This window comes from Hyperolius riggenbachi, chromosome 11 (genome assembly GCF_040937935.1).
Source record: "Hyperolius riggenbachi isolate aHypRig1 chromosome 11, aHypRig1.pri, whole genome shotgun sequence".
Taxonomy (NCBI): Eukaryota; Metazoa; Chordata; class Amphibia; order Anura; family Hyperoliidae; genus Hyperolius; species Hyperolius riggenbachi.
The window spans coordinates 59,382,956-59,397,373 of record NC_090656.1 but is presented as its reverse complement, the minus strand read 5'-3'; the positions used below and the strand labels follow the sequence as shown (position 1 = coordinate 59,397,373).

The following is a 14,418-nucleotide window of genomic DNA, read 5'->3' as shown; positions in this document are numbered from 1 at the left end:
AACGTGTGTACCCAGCATAAGTGTATAGGCTTTGTCATCCTAAGCTGATTCATAACCCTTCATAGTGAGGGCTGTAAATTATTGGTTGTGTGATTGCAGTACAATGCTAAATCCACAACAGGGTTGTTTTTAATTAATCATTTATTTTTTATCATCCATGGAATCTGGAGTGCATTTAAACAACAACAACAAAACAGTAGATGAGGTCAATTAAGTTCATATTCCACAGTAGCCCCTGCGACCTCCTGCAACATAAGGGGCGGGGGCATGGTTTATAGATATTCCGCTGCTCATATGCAAAGGTAATGTAAAATGCATGCAGTTTTGGTTTAGGCCAATCAAATGCACCGACTGTTGTGATTGGCCCAATTTAAAGCTGCATACAATTTACATGTTGACATCTCCAGGAAAAAAAAAAAAGAAAGTTCTGTTAGTCAGTGCACATGACTGCAATCAGTCCCAGGCAGGGGCATAACCAGAGGGGATTGCAGGAGGGGCCCAGAGCTGTGGGGGGCTCCACTAGTAACCTTCCCTTCCTCCGATACAGAGGACTATCCTTCAGATCAGGTGTTTTCTGGCTACACTTGTTATGGGTGTGAAGATCATGATGGCCCACACTTGTTTTATGATTCCTGTGAGATGGGCCCCAAGGCTGTGAAGGGCACCAAGGGAAGGGGTGTGAGCATTGGGGGGGCCCATCAAAGTTTTTCTGGGGGGCCCCTTGAATTGTAGTTATGCCACTGATCCCAGGACTACTGCCATGAGCCAGGTGGGGACTCAAATGTCCAATTATTTAATAGCACAGAATCCTGGAATACCCAGTTCCTAGGTCACCTGCTGGGGATCAGTGAAAATACTTGAAATCAATGTAAAAAGTGGAAACAATAAACAATTAAAGGAATACTATCGATACCCAAGTGTTCTAAAATGACAGTGTGCAAATAATGTCTAAGTAGCTGTGTAAACATTTTCCTACTTTTCATGTTAAATATCAGAGGCAAAAGTTGTTATTTATTGAGGGTAGGATTTAGCTATATTGGGACAAATCAATTGCAGAAGGGGTGTCTGCTTCAATGCACAGCCAGAGTTGCATATCAGACTACAGAAAGCAAATATCAAACATATCAAACTCTGAAAGCAAAAACAGTATGGAAAGCTGTGACAATTAGTTACATATCCTCTGCTCTCTTCAGACAGGTCAGTCAGAAACACAGGACACAGGAGCTGCAGCTGTTGGGAGCTCTCTTCTCTGTCACACACAGAGCTACACAGAGTTAACTGATCAAGTGTGAGGGGAATTTCCCCTCTCCTCGTGGCTCAGTCAGCCGTCAGTTTTGGCGTCAGTAAAGTTTGAATGTATATTGATAACAGTAAACAAAGAAGTTGCTACTAAAATGTATACACCAGTACTTAGCAGCACTTCCCAAACAATTCCTGTGTCAATTGAAAAAAATATGTGAATCGATAGTATCCTTTTAAGCAAAAAAAGGAGGTTGATTAACACAGAGATGGCATGTAATTAATAAAGGACTTTTATTTGCCCTTGGCAATGCATTTCATGGGGGCGGAGGATCAACTTCTTCGGGCCAATTTTTAGTGTCTGCCGTGTAAGAAGTGGGTCCTACACGCCCTTGAAATGCGTTGCATCCCACCAACCCAATTTTTGAGTACCATTCTAATTATCTTCTTCCGTATTCAAGGCTTACTACACTATCAGAACTCCAGTTGTTTTCTGTCTTAATTTTTTCAAGGTTGATCCCATCTTCTAATGGCTGGTTAAGAAGGACGTCTGAATCAGCCGCCCACTGCAGCCCGGCGTCTCATTCCAAATGCTTTTCTGCAAGCTTTTAGAAAAGCATTTGGTGGCTTTTGGCATCGCTTCTCGGTGTGCAGCGTTTTTCATTCTTGCAGGGGGACACAGAAGCTTTAGAGGTAAACAATCCTGTAAGCAACATGTTGCTTCCAGGATAGGCTAAGCGTCGAGCAGACGATAGCATAAATCAGGATCATAATGCAGCGTTTGCGTGAAATGGCAGTAAGTGATACTACCAATGACTGTCCATTTATCTGACTGGACAGCATTAAGCGACAAGTGCCACAGCCGTCGTTTAGCGACACAGAACTATCCCTGTGAACCAGCTTTTAGTTGTTCAGTAAATCTAGCCCAGTGTGTCACGGAGAGGAACCAATCCTCACCAGGAAATACATGAAAAAGAGTGATTGAGACACACCTGAGCTGCCCTGGATGTTGGCGTTCCACACTGGAATGGGCCACAGCATGCTGGCACCGCTGGTACTGGTGTAGGGCAGGAACAGCTCGTAGAATATGGGCTCTGGTACCGCTTGGAAGAGGTCGGACACAGACAGTGAGCACTGAAATCCCAACGAGGAACATTATTGGAGAGAGAGAGAGAGAACTGTAAGAATGAACTAGTAAGAGATTAGTACCTTGTTCCCAACATACTTTATCTATATGTACAATTTGGAGGGGATTCTGATTCTGCAGAATTGTAAGGGCTCTTACTCTTTGATTATACAAGTGTCAAATATACAAATAATGTTTGTCAGTTCTGCAAATCTAAATTCCAAACCAAAAGAAGAAAAGCACAAGGATAATGTGCACATAACAGTCACTCAAGTTTGTTGTACAATCCCATCTACATGCCTGAGAGTTTATGTTTCACCCATATGGCTTCCACAGCAGAACACACCACCATCTGATAGAGGACACAACACAAACGGAGAGAGAGAGAGGACAGAACACAAGCCGAGAGAGGACACAACACAGCGCAAGCCGAGGGGGCACAAGACAAGACGAGAGAGAGGACACAACATAAGCCGAGAGAGAGGACACAACGCAAGCCGAGAGAGAGGACACAACGCAAGCCGAGAGAGAGGACACAACTCAAGCCGAGAGAGAGGACACAACGCAAGCTGAGAGAGAGAACACAACATAAGCTGAGAGAGAGGACACAACACAAGCCGAGAGAGAGAGGACACAACACAAGCCGAGAGAGAGAGGACACAACACAAGCCGAGAGAGAGGACCCAACGCAAGCCGAGAGAGAGAGAGGACAGAACACAACGCAAGCCAAAAGAGGACACAACGCAAGCCGAGAGCGGACACAACGCAAGCCGAGAGAGGACACAATGCAAGCCGAGAGAGAGGACACAACGCAAGCCGAGAGAGAACACAACATAAGCTGAGAGAGAAGACACAACACAAGCCGAGAGTGAGAGGACACAACACAAGCCGAGAAAGAGAGGACACAACACAAGCCGAGAGAGAGAGGACACAACACAAGCCGAGAGAGAGGACACAATGCAAGCCGAGAGAGAGGACAGAACGCAACGCAAGCCGAGAGAGGACACAACGCAAGCCGAGAGAGAGGACACAACACAAGCCGAGAGAGAGGAAACAACCCAAGCCGAGAGAGAGGACACAACTCAAGCCGAGAGAGAGGACACAATGCAAGCCGAGAGAGAGAGGACAGAACACAACGCAAGCCGAGAGAGGACACAACGCAAGCCGAGAGAGGACACAACGCAAGCCGAGAGCGGACACAACGCAAGCCGAGAGAGGACACAATGCAAACCGAGAGAGAGGACACAACGCAAGCTGAGAGAGAGAACACAACGCAAGCTGAGAGAGAGAACACAACGAAAGCCGAGAGAGAGAACACAACATAAGCTGAGAGAGAGGACACAACACAAGCCGAGAGAGAGAGAGAGGACACAACACAAGCCGAGAGAGAGAGGACACAACACAAGCCGAGAGAGAGGACACAATGCAAGCCGAGAGAGAGGACAGAACACAACGCAAGCCGAGAGAGGACACAACGCAAGCCGAGAGCGGACACAACGCAAGCCAAGAGAGGACACAACGCAAGCCGAGAGAGAGGACACAACGCAAGCCGAGAGAGAGGACACAACACAAGCCGAAAGAGAGAGGACACAACACAAGCCGAAAGAGAGAGGACACAACACAAGCCGAGAGAGAGAGGACACAACACAAGCCGAGAGAGAGGACACAACACAAGCCGAGAGAGAGGACACAACACAAGCCGAAAGAGGACAAAAAGAGGACACAACACAAGCCAAAAGAGGACACAACACAAGCCAAAAGAGGACACAACACAAGCCAAAAGAGGACACAACACAAGCCAAAAGAGGACACAACACAAGCCGAGAGAGAGAACACAAGCTGAGAGAGAGAACACAACACAAGCCGAGAGAGAGGACACAACACAAACCGAGAGAGAGAGGACACAACACAAGCCGAGAGAGAGAGGACACAACACAAGCCAAGAGAGAGGACACAACGCAAGCAGAGAGAGAGGACACAATACAAGCTAAGAGAGAGGACACAACACAAACAAGTCGAGAGAGAGGACACAACGCAAGAAGAGAGAGAGGACACAACGCAAGCAGAGAGAGAGGACACAACACAGGCCGAGAAAGAGAGGACACAATGCAAGCCGAGAGAGGTCACAACATAAGCTGAGAGAGAGAGAGGACACAGCAAAAGCCGAGAGAGAGGACACACCAAAAGCCGAGAGAGAGGACACAACACAAGCCGAAAGAGGACAAAAAGAGGACACAACACAAGCCGAAAGAGGACACAACACAAGCCGAGAGAGAGGACACAACACAAGCCGAAAGAGGACACAACACAAGCCGAAAGAGGACACAACACAAGCCAAAAGAGGACACAACACAAGCTGAGAGAGAGGACACAACACAAGCCGAAAGAGGACACAACACAAGCCGAAAGAGGACACAACACAAGCCAAAAGAGGACACAACACAAGCCAAAAGAGGACACAACACAAGCCAAAAGAGGACACAACACAAGCCAAAAGAGGACACAACACAAGCCAAAAGAGGACACAACACAAGCCAACTCAGGACACAACACAAGCCGAGAGAGGAAACACCACAAGCCAACTCCGGACACAACACAAGCCGAGAGAGGAAACACCACAAGCCGAGAGAGAGGGAGAGAGAGAGAGAGAGAGAGAGAGAGAGAGAGAGGACACAACGTAAGCTGAGAGAGAGGACACAACACAAGCCGAAAGAGGACACAACACAAGCCGAAAGAGGACACAACACAAGCCAAAAGAGGACACAACACAAGCTGAGAGAGAGGACACAACACAAGCCGAAAGAGGACACAACACAAGCCGAAAGAGGACACAACACAAGCCAAAAGAGGACACAACACAAGCCAAAAGAGGACACAACACAAGCCAAAAGAGGACACAACACAAGCCAAAAGAGGACACAACACAAGCCAAAAGAGGACACAACACAAGCCAACTCAGGACACAACACAAGCCGAGAGAGGAAACACCACAAGCCAACTCCGGACACAACACAAGCCGAGAGAGGAAACACCACAAGCCGAGAGAGAGGGAGAGAGAGAGAGAGAGAGAGAGAGAGAGAGAGGACACAACGTAAGCTGAGAGAGAGGACACAACGTAAGCTGAGAGAGAGGACACAACATAAGCTGAGAGAGAGGACACAACACAAACCAAGAGAGAGGACACAACACAAACCGAGAGAGGACAACACAAGCCGAGAGAGAGAGAGAGGACACAACATAAGCTGAGAGAGAGAGGACACAACATAAGCTGAGAAAGAGAGATTGAGGGAAGAAGAAAAAACTGTGCAGCCCGATATATCACTACCAACTGAGAGGAACATGATACCACATGGACTGTATAGCCCCGTACTCCCCTCCTCTATGGACTGTATGCCTATACCCCCCTCCCCTATGGACTATATAACTCATCACCCCATACCATCCATTACATCCTCCACACTCCTATGGACTGTATACCTATATCCTTCCCTTATTCCCACAACCCCCCCCCCCCCCCCCCCCCCCATGTTAATGTTTTGCTTTGGCAATGCTAAATGTATTTGGTCCTGCCAATAAAGCTTTTTTGGATTTGGATTGGATTTGGAGAGAGAGAGAGAGGGAGGACACAACATAAGCTGAGAGAGAGAGAAAGAGAGGACACAACATAAGCTGAGAGAGAGAGAGGACACAACATGAGCTGAGAGAGAGGACACAACACAAACCGAGAGAGAGAGAGAGGTCATAACATAAGCTGAGAGAGAGGACACAACATAAGCTGAGAGAGCAGACACAACACAAGCCAAGAGAGGACACAACCTACATACTATGTCATGTATACTTTTTTAATGGGTAAAGTAAAGAAAGTAGAGCCAGTAGTACAGTATAGTATAGTATAATAGTTACTCACAGACAGACTGTAGTAGTTCCCAAATTTAAACGCAGCATCCCACACACTCTGGGTGTTTGGACACATCTAAAAGATACAATGGAAACAACAATCACATACTGTAGAATTCTTGCTATATTGTGATTTCACTAATACATGTTTGCTGAATATTAACCAAACTATACTCACAACTGAACATGTCAAATTCTTACAGCAATTGTGATTAGTGCAATTTATAAGTATTGCTTTTGCAACTGAAGGTTTCGAGTACTATATCCATTGTGAAGCTGACCTTTCCTGAAGCTGTGCACCTGTTTACAGATGTATGACCACTACAAGCGCAGAAGCTTCCTCTAGGTAGGTTATGGTTGTATACCTGCTCAGTGCTTACTTCCTGTAGGTAGGCAATGGTCCTACAGTTGCTCAGTGCTCACTTCCTGTGAGAAGAATACAGTCCTACAGCTGCTCAGTGCTTACTGTGAGAAGGTTACGGTCCTACATAAAGTACAAAGTGAAGTCCGCTCTAAGTTCCACCTGATAGGATTAGTGCAAGAACCAGGTAACTCAATTCGCAAGCAGTGAACGGCCACAGAATTGCATAGCAGGTATTATGCTGGGAATAGACGGTGAGTTTCTCTTATCTTCTGCTCGTATTTCCCATTGTCCCGCCCGTGGTATCAAGCACGGAATCGATCCGGCGGGTGATCGGACACGTTGGAATCAATCAATCGAGCCATCTAATGGCTCGATCTTGCCGCAGAAATGCACCGTCTATTCCCAGCATTAAGCTACACTAATGCTGGGCATACATGGTTAGATCCGGCAGCTCGATTAGCTGCCGGATCAACTCCCACCGCGTCCCTGCGACCGCCCGGATCGATTCCCGCTCGTCCCCGCGGGCGCTTCCTTATCTTCCGATAGATTTCTGCTATTGTCCGCCCGTGGGTATCGAGCGGAGAATCAATCTGCGCGGTGATCGGACATGTCGGAAATGATCAATCGAGCCATCAGCGGCTCGACTGATAAGAGAAAATGTTACCGTGTATGCCCAGCATAATGCCTAGTACACACCATACAATTTTCTGTAATGCTGTGCATACACGGGTCAACCCGGCGGCTCAATTAGCCGCCGGATCGACTCCCGCCGCGTCCCCGCGGCCATCTGGATCGATTCCCGCTTGTCCCCGCGGGCGCTTCCTTATCTTCCGCTCGATTCCCCGCTATTGTCCGCCTGTGGGGATCTAGCGGGGAATCGATCCGGCGGGTCACCGGACCTGATGGATATTATCAATCGAGCCATCAGGGGCTCGAGTGATAAAGGAAAAACAACCCGTGTATGCCAAGCATAATGGAATTTATCTATCTAACCATCTATCTGCCTAGCAATAAAGCATTGTTCTACTCAGTAGGAGATAACCAGAAGACAATGCACCAGAGATAATGACCAGTCTCTACCAGTACTTTACAGAAAATAATCTAATTACAGACAATCTAATGCTGGGAATACACGGTACGTTTGTGCTGCTCGATTGAGCCATTTAGATGGCTCGATTGATAATTTCCGACATGTCCGATGACCCGCCCGACCGATTCCATGTTTTATTCCGCATGGGGGACAATGGAAAAAGATAAGGAAAACAAGAGGAAAATATGAAAATTGCCCGCGGAATTGAGCGGGGAATTGATCGGGCAGCAGAAATGCACCATGTATTCCCAGCATAACAAAGAATCTAACAGAAAATTGTATGGTGTGTAAAATTTACAGAAGGACCAATTCTGTGGACCATTGTGCGGAACCCCACTTTGTCAATGTTTACGGTCCTACAGCTGCTCAGTGCTTACTTCCTGTGAGTAGGATATGGTTTTACAGCTGCTCAATGGCTACTTCCTGTGAGTAAGTAATGGCTCTACAACTGCTCAGTTCTTATTTCCTGTAAGCTATAGTCCAACAGCTGCTCAGTGGCTACTTACTGTGAGTAAGTCATGGATCTAAGGCTGCTCAGTGGCTGCTTACTGTGAAGCCTGCATCCTAATGGGGGAGATTAGGGCTAGGCATCAGTTAGTAACTTCAGAGGGGTGGTTAGAAGTAATTCACATTGAAAGGGAAGGTGTCAGGACAGGGTTGACATTAGTGAGGATTGTTAGGTTAGGCGTCAGGACTGGATTTACATGAGGAAACTGCTGTTAAAGCACACTCGAAGTGAGAGGGATATGGAGCCTGCTATATTTATTTTCTTTTAAACAAGGTAGATTGCCTGGCAGCCCCGCTGATCCTCTGCCTCTAATACTTTTAGCCACAGCCCCTGAACAAGCATGCAGATCAGGTGCTTTGACTGAAATGTGACTGGATAAGCTGCATGCTTGTTTCAGGTGTGTGATTCAGATACTACTGCAGCCAAAGAGATCAGCAGGACATCCAGGTCACTGGTATTGCCTACATCTCTCTCTTAGTCTGAGTGTACTTTAAAAAGAAAAAAAAAAAAAGAGTGGGGCAGAAGTACCCAGTATAATAAATAATCCTAAAAAGAGAAGGAAGGTTAGCCCAGGCTTGTAGACTTGGATGGGTTTCTGTCACCCTGTATTAGGTATGGTAACCCTGCCTGAATGTCTCACCTGCAAAGTTCCTCCTTTGAGAGTCTGCCAGCCAAGGAAGTTTCCTCGCACGTCATACTTCGCCAAACGGAACTGGATCTATCAGAAATCACAGGAGAAGTTAAAGCCCAAGTCAATGTAAAGTAAATTTACAGAATTCCCTCCAAAACGGACTCTAATTAGTAGAGACACTAGTTATGGCATTTATGAAAAAAAAAAGGCACCTGGAAAAAAAGGCGCAGGTTTTACCGGTAGTAGAATGGCTCTGGCCTCAATTCACGGAGCATTATCAAACGTTTATCAAACACTTTATCAAACGTTTAATAATTTACCTCATGGGTAAAATCTCATTTTGAATTCACTAAGGTGTTATATATTAATCGAATGTTTTACCGATAAAACATTCAACAAATATATAACACCTTAGTGAATTCAAAATGAGATTTTACCCATGAGGTAAATTATCAAATGTTTGATAAAGTGTTTGATAACCGTTTGATAATGCTCCGTGAATTGAGGCCTCTGCCTAACCCTAATTACCCCTCCTAGTGCTGTCTAACCCTAACCTCCACCCCAGTGGTGCCTAACTCTAACCCCCAGGTGGCGCCTAGCCCTAAATCCCCTTCCGTAATGCACCCCCCCCCATCATACGCAAAGCCACTTTGCACCCACTATGCAATACCACAATATAGCTACCCACAAGCCATTTTCTTTTCCTTAAGTGTGCTAAATGCCCCCCTCTTGCCGTTAATCGGGCGCCTCCAGGGGCCCAAATTTACCTTCATAGCCACTTATCACGGCTTTGCGGAAGCCACGATTTGCAGCAAAAAACTATATTTTGGCACCGGCAGGCCCCTGATAGCGGCCATTACTATGTGCCAATAAATCCCCTTTCTGCTGCTAATCACAGCATTTAACATGCGGGGGCTCTTTCTGCCATATGGGCCCTTGCACCTTTTTTTTTCCTGATTCGCTAGTTATGAGTCTGAGAGACAGAGTTGGGCTTGCTTCAGTATGCTCTGCAGTATAGAAAATAGATCAAATAATATATATATATATATATATATATATATATATATATATATATATATATATATATATATATATATATATATATATACACATATATACATACATACATATACACATATATATACATATACAGTGGCTTGCAAAAGTATTCGGCCCCCTTGAAGTTTTCCACATTTTGTCACATTACTGCCACAAACATGCATCAATTTTATTGGAATTCCACGTGAAAGACCAATACAAAGTGGTGTACATGTGAGAAGTGGATCGAAAATCATACATCATTCCAAACATTTTTTACAAATAAATAACTGCAAAGTGGGGTGTGCATAATTATTCAGCCCCCTGAGTCAATACTTTATAGAACCACCTTTTGCTGCAATTACAGCTGCCAGTCTTTTAGGGTATGTCTCTACCAGCTTTGCACATCTAGAGACTGAAATCCTTGCCCATTCTTCTTTGCAAAATAGCTCCAGCTCAGTCAGATTAGATGGACAGCGTTTGTGAACAGCAGTTTTTAGATCTTGCCACAGATTCGCGGTTGGATTTAGATCTGGACTTTGACTGGGCCATTCTAACACATAGATATGTTTTGTTTTAAACCATTCCATTGTTGCCCTGGCTTTATGTTTAGGGTCATTGTCCTGCTGGAAGGTGAACCTCCACCCCAGTCTCAAGTCTTTTGCAGTCTCCAAGAGGTTTTCTTCCAAGTTTGCCCTGTATTTGGCTCCAACCATCTTCCCATCAACTCTGACCAGCTTTCCTGTCCCTGCTGAAGAGATGCACCACCCGAGCATGTTGCTGCCACCACAATATTTGACAGTGGGGATGGTGTGTTCAAAGTGATGTGCAGTGTTAGTTTTCTGCCACACGTAGCGTTTTGCATTTTGGCCAAAAAGTTCAATTTTAGTCTCATCTGACCAGAGCACCTTCTTCCACATGTTTGCTGTGTCCCCCTCAAGGTTTGTGGCAAACTGCAAACGGGACTTCTTATGCTTTCTGTTAACAATGGCTTTCTTCTTGCCACTGTTCCATAAAGGCCAACTTTGTACAGTGCACGACTAATAGTTGTCCTATGGACAGATTCCCCCACCTGAGCTGTAGATCTCTGCAGCTCGTCCAGAGTCACCATGGGCCTCTTGACTGCATTTCCGATCAGCGCTCTCCTTGTTCAGCCTGTGAGTTTAGGTGGATGGTCTTGTCTTGGTAGGTGTACAGTTGTGCCACTGAGCACTCCGTGGGATGTTCAAGACTTTGGAAATCTTTTGTAGCCTAAGCCTGCTTTAAATTTTTCAATAACTTGATCCCTGACCTGTCTTGTGTGTTCTTTGGACTTCACGGTGTTGTTGCTCCCAATATTCTCTTAGACAACCTCTGAAGCCCTCACAGAGCAGCTGTATTTGTGCTGACATTAGATTACACACAGGTGCACGCTATTTAGTCATTAGCACTCATCAGGCAATGTCTATAGGCAACTGACTGCACTCAGATCAAAGGGGGCCTAATAATTATGCACACACCACTTTGCAGTTATTTATTTGTAAAAAAAATTTGGAATCATGCATGATTTTTGTTCCACTTCTGATGTGTACACCACTTTGTGTTGGTCTTTCATGTGGAATTCCAATAAAATTGATTTATGTTTGTGGCAGTAATATGACAAAATGTGGAAAACTTCAAGGGGGCTGAATACTTTTGCAAGCCACTGTATATATATATATATATATATATATATATATATATATATATATATATATATATATATATATATATATATATATATTTATACACATACACACTGTGTACACTGTGTACATATATATATATATATATCTGAGCAAAATAAATAAGAATTATATTTTATTATATATTATTATTAATATAAGATGAGGACACAGAAATACAAGGAGTACTATATAATTGATGTCCTCTGTGAGGCTTAAAGGGAACCCGAAGTAGGGATTTAAATTTAAAACACATAAATAAAAAAATCCTACCTGATCCGGGGTGGGGGGTTGGGAGGGGATTCTGGGCAGATCAGGTAGTCGCAATCCCCGCCATTCCTGTGGCCTGCAATGGCTCACTTTCGATTCTGTGACCCCCGGGGTCACGACACTGGAAAAGCTGCTCTGTGTGTCTCTGTGAGGCAGGGGAACGGCCAGGGAGAGACAGATATGCCCAATGGCAGCTGGGGAAGGCCTGCTGGAACGCCCCCAGTGGACGTTTAAGCAGGCAATACTTCTCCTCAATACAAAGAGAATGTCCGCGCCAATCACACAACAATAGTCCAAAAGAACCTAATCGAGTTTGCTGCAGCTAGTTCCAGTAATAGTTCAATAATATACCAGTCCTGCTGTGCTCTCCTTCACACCCAGATTCCTATAGCAGACTAAAATAGTCTCACATAGTGTAAAACAGTACAATTATTCCACGACAGGCATGTGTTCCCCAGTGAATGTGTATGACACTGTGTCTTTTACACACATGGGTCCACTGCACACCCCTTCCACCAGCAGCTCACCGGGTCCTAAGCCACCTCAGCATGCGGCCCGGACCGCTGAAAGTTTGCCCCGTCCTGCACTAAGCAATCGCGATAACGATTTTGCATTGGTGTTCGGAGAGTTTTCAGTGATTGCGTTTTGCAGCACGTTTGCAATCATCGGAGATTGTAAACTTGTCAGAATTGTTGCATTGAGAGTAATCCCATAGGATTACTCGTGCAGCAGTGCTTTGTAGATCACCGGCGATCAGCAAAGCGTGAATCACCAGCAAAAAGCGATTCAGTGTGAAGGAGGCCTTACATTTATTTATTGTATTTCTAAAGCGCCAACATATTACGTAGTGCTGGGCATTAGTTTAGGTTACAGACAATGTTTAGGGGTAACATACAGCAATAAGAAAATGCAGGAATACATGCAAACCAGATCATGCAGCACAGTATGAGTACAAAGTAATGCTTAGTCAGTCACTGGATGGGAGCATGGGGATTAGGCCAGTCGAGTTCACTCAGATCCATAGGATGGTTGTACGGTAATGGAGGTGCATGATCAGGTAGGAGACACAAGGAGGAGGACCCTGCCGACGGCTTATAATCTAGAGGGAGAGGTAGGAACACGAGTTCAGCTGTGGGTTTAGAGCACCAGTGAGGGGGGGGGGGGTAGGCCAGAGTGAATAGGTGCAGTTTGAGGGCCTTCTTGAAGATGTTGAAGGAGGGGGCAACCCTAATGGGTGGAGGTAGGGAGTTGCATAGTGTTGGAGCAGCTCTTGAGAAGTCCTGGAGGCGTGCATGGGACAGGGTGATGCAGGAGAGGTCAGGCAAAGTTCATTGGAGGAGCGGAGCAAGCCGCTAGGTGTGTACCCTCTGAGTAAGATTGGAAATGTAGGTTGGGTAGGTTTTGTGGACAGATTTGTAGGCCGTTTATATTGAAATGGAATCGCTCCAAACTCCCCTAAAAATGTTGCATGTGTAAGAAATGAGCTAATCAGGAATTAAAGCTTTTGTTTGTTGAGCAGCCATTCCCAAGCACACTGTTGAACAATAGTCTGGATGCTAGAATTATCTTCTCCCACAAGCAATTGGTAAACAAAAGCCCTAGAGACCAAAGACTTCAGTTCCAGAAGTTTCTTATTCTGGGAGATTCTGGCCTTCTGGAGGTGGATAAAGAGGAGGGATCTACATAAATAAATACTCAAGGAAAGGGCTAGTAGGGGGCTTCTTGGATCTGCTGTGAGGGGCAGGGGCGTTTGTAGGGTCCTTGGAGATCGAGGGCACCTGTGGGCACCAGGTGGGGAGGTATATGAAAAAATGGGCGTGGCCATGATGTGAGTGGGAGTGGCCATGAGTGGGGCCAAATGTACATGAACTAGGCAGCGGTGTAAGCTACAGATAACGGGCCTGCCCATCGAAATATTGGATGGAGCCCCCTGTCCTTTATTTAGATAATTTACAATCAGTATAGGCATAGATCAAAGATGTATACGCACATACAATTTTGATTGGTCAATCACTGACCCCCAATTTTACCACCCCGTGCAGTAAGTGGGCCAACAGACAATGAATTTTATGAACAGAGCTAAAATTGGCTAATCAAAATTTTATGTGTGTACCAGGCTTTACAGCTAATACTGTACATACTGAAAGTAGCAGGGATCAGCATACAATACAGCTGGTTTACAATCAGTAAAGGCACAGAGTAACAGCTTATACTGTACACACTGGAGGTAAATCAGCACACAGTGCAGGCACAAGAGAACAGCGTATACTGTACATACTGTAGGCAGCAGAATTCAGCACACTGCAGCTAGCGTGCCAAAAATATGAGGGTCACGTTGTGCAGCGCGCTTATCGCGCCGCACCGAAAAATGGGTTGGCCATGGACCAGAATATAGGTGTGGTAACGGGTGGAGACAAATTTACATGAACCTAGCAATGGTGGGACATTAGATTATGACAGTGGTGGCGAACCTTTTGGAGGCCGAGTGCCCAAACTGCAACCCAAAAGTCACTTATCTATCGCAAAGTGGCAACAGCAATTTAAACTAAATA

General features: G+C 45.5%; 1 protein-coding gene across 1 annotated transcript in view; it reads right to left on the bottom strand.

Moving 5' to 3' along the window:
• Positions 1-14,418, bottom strand: part of LOC137539107 (meckelin-like) — an 84,646-nt gene that overhangs the window by 38,048 nt on the left and 32,180 nt on the right. Inside the window, exons 10-12 of the mRNA XM_068261588.1 lie at positions 8,865-8,942; positions 6,273-6,338; positions 2,232-2,373 (exon numbers count right to left, since the gene is read on the bottom strand). Coding sequence (XP_068117689.1) covers positions 2,232-2,373; positions 6,273-6,338; positions 8,865-8,942 — 286 coding nt within the window. The remainder of the gene's footprint in view (positions 1-2,231; positions 2,374-6,272; positions 6,339-8,864; positions 8,943-14,418) is intronic.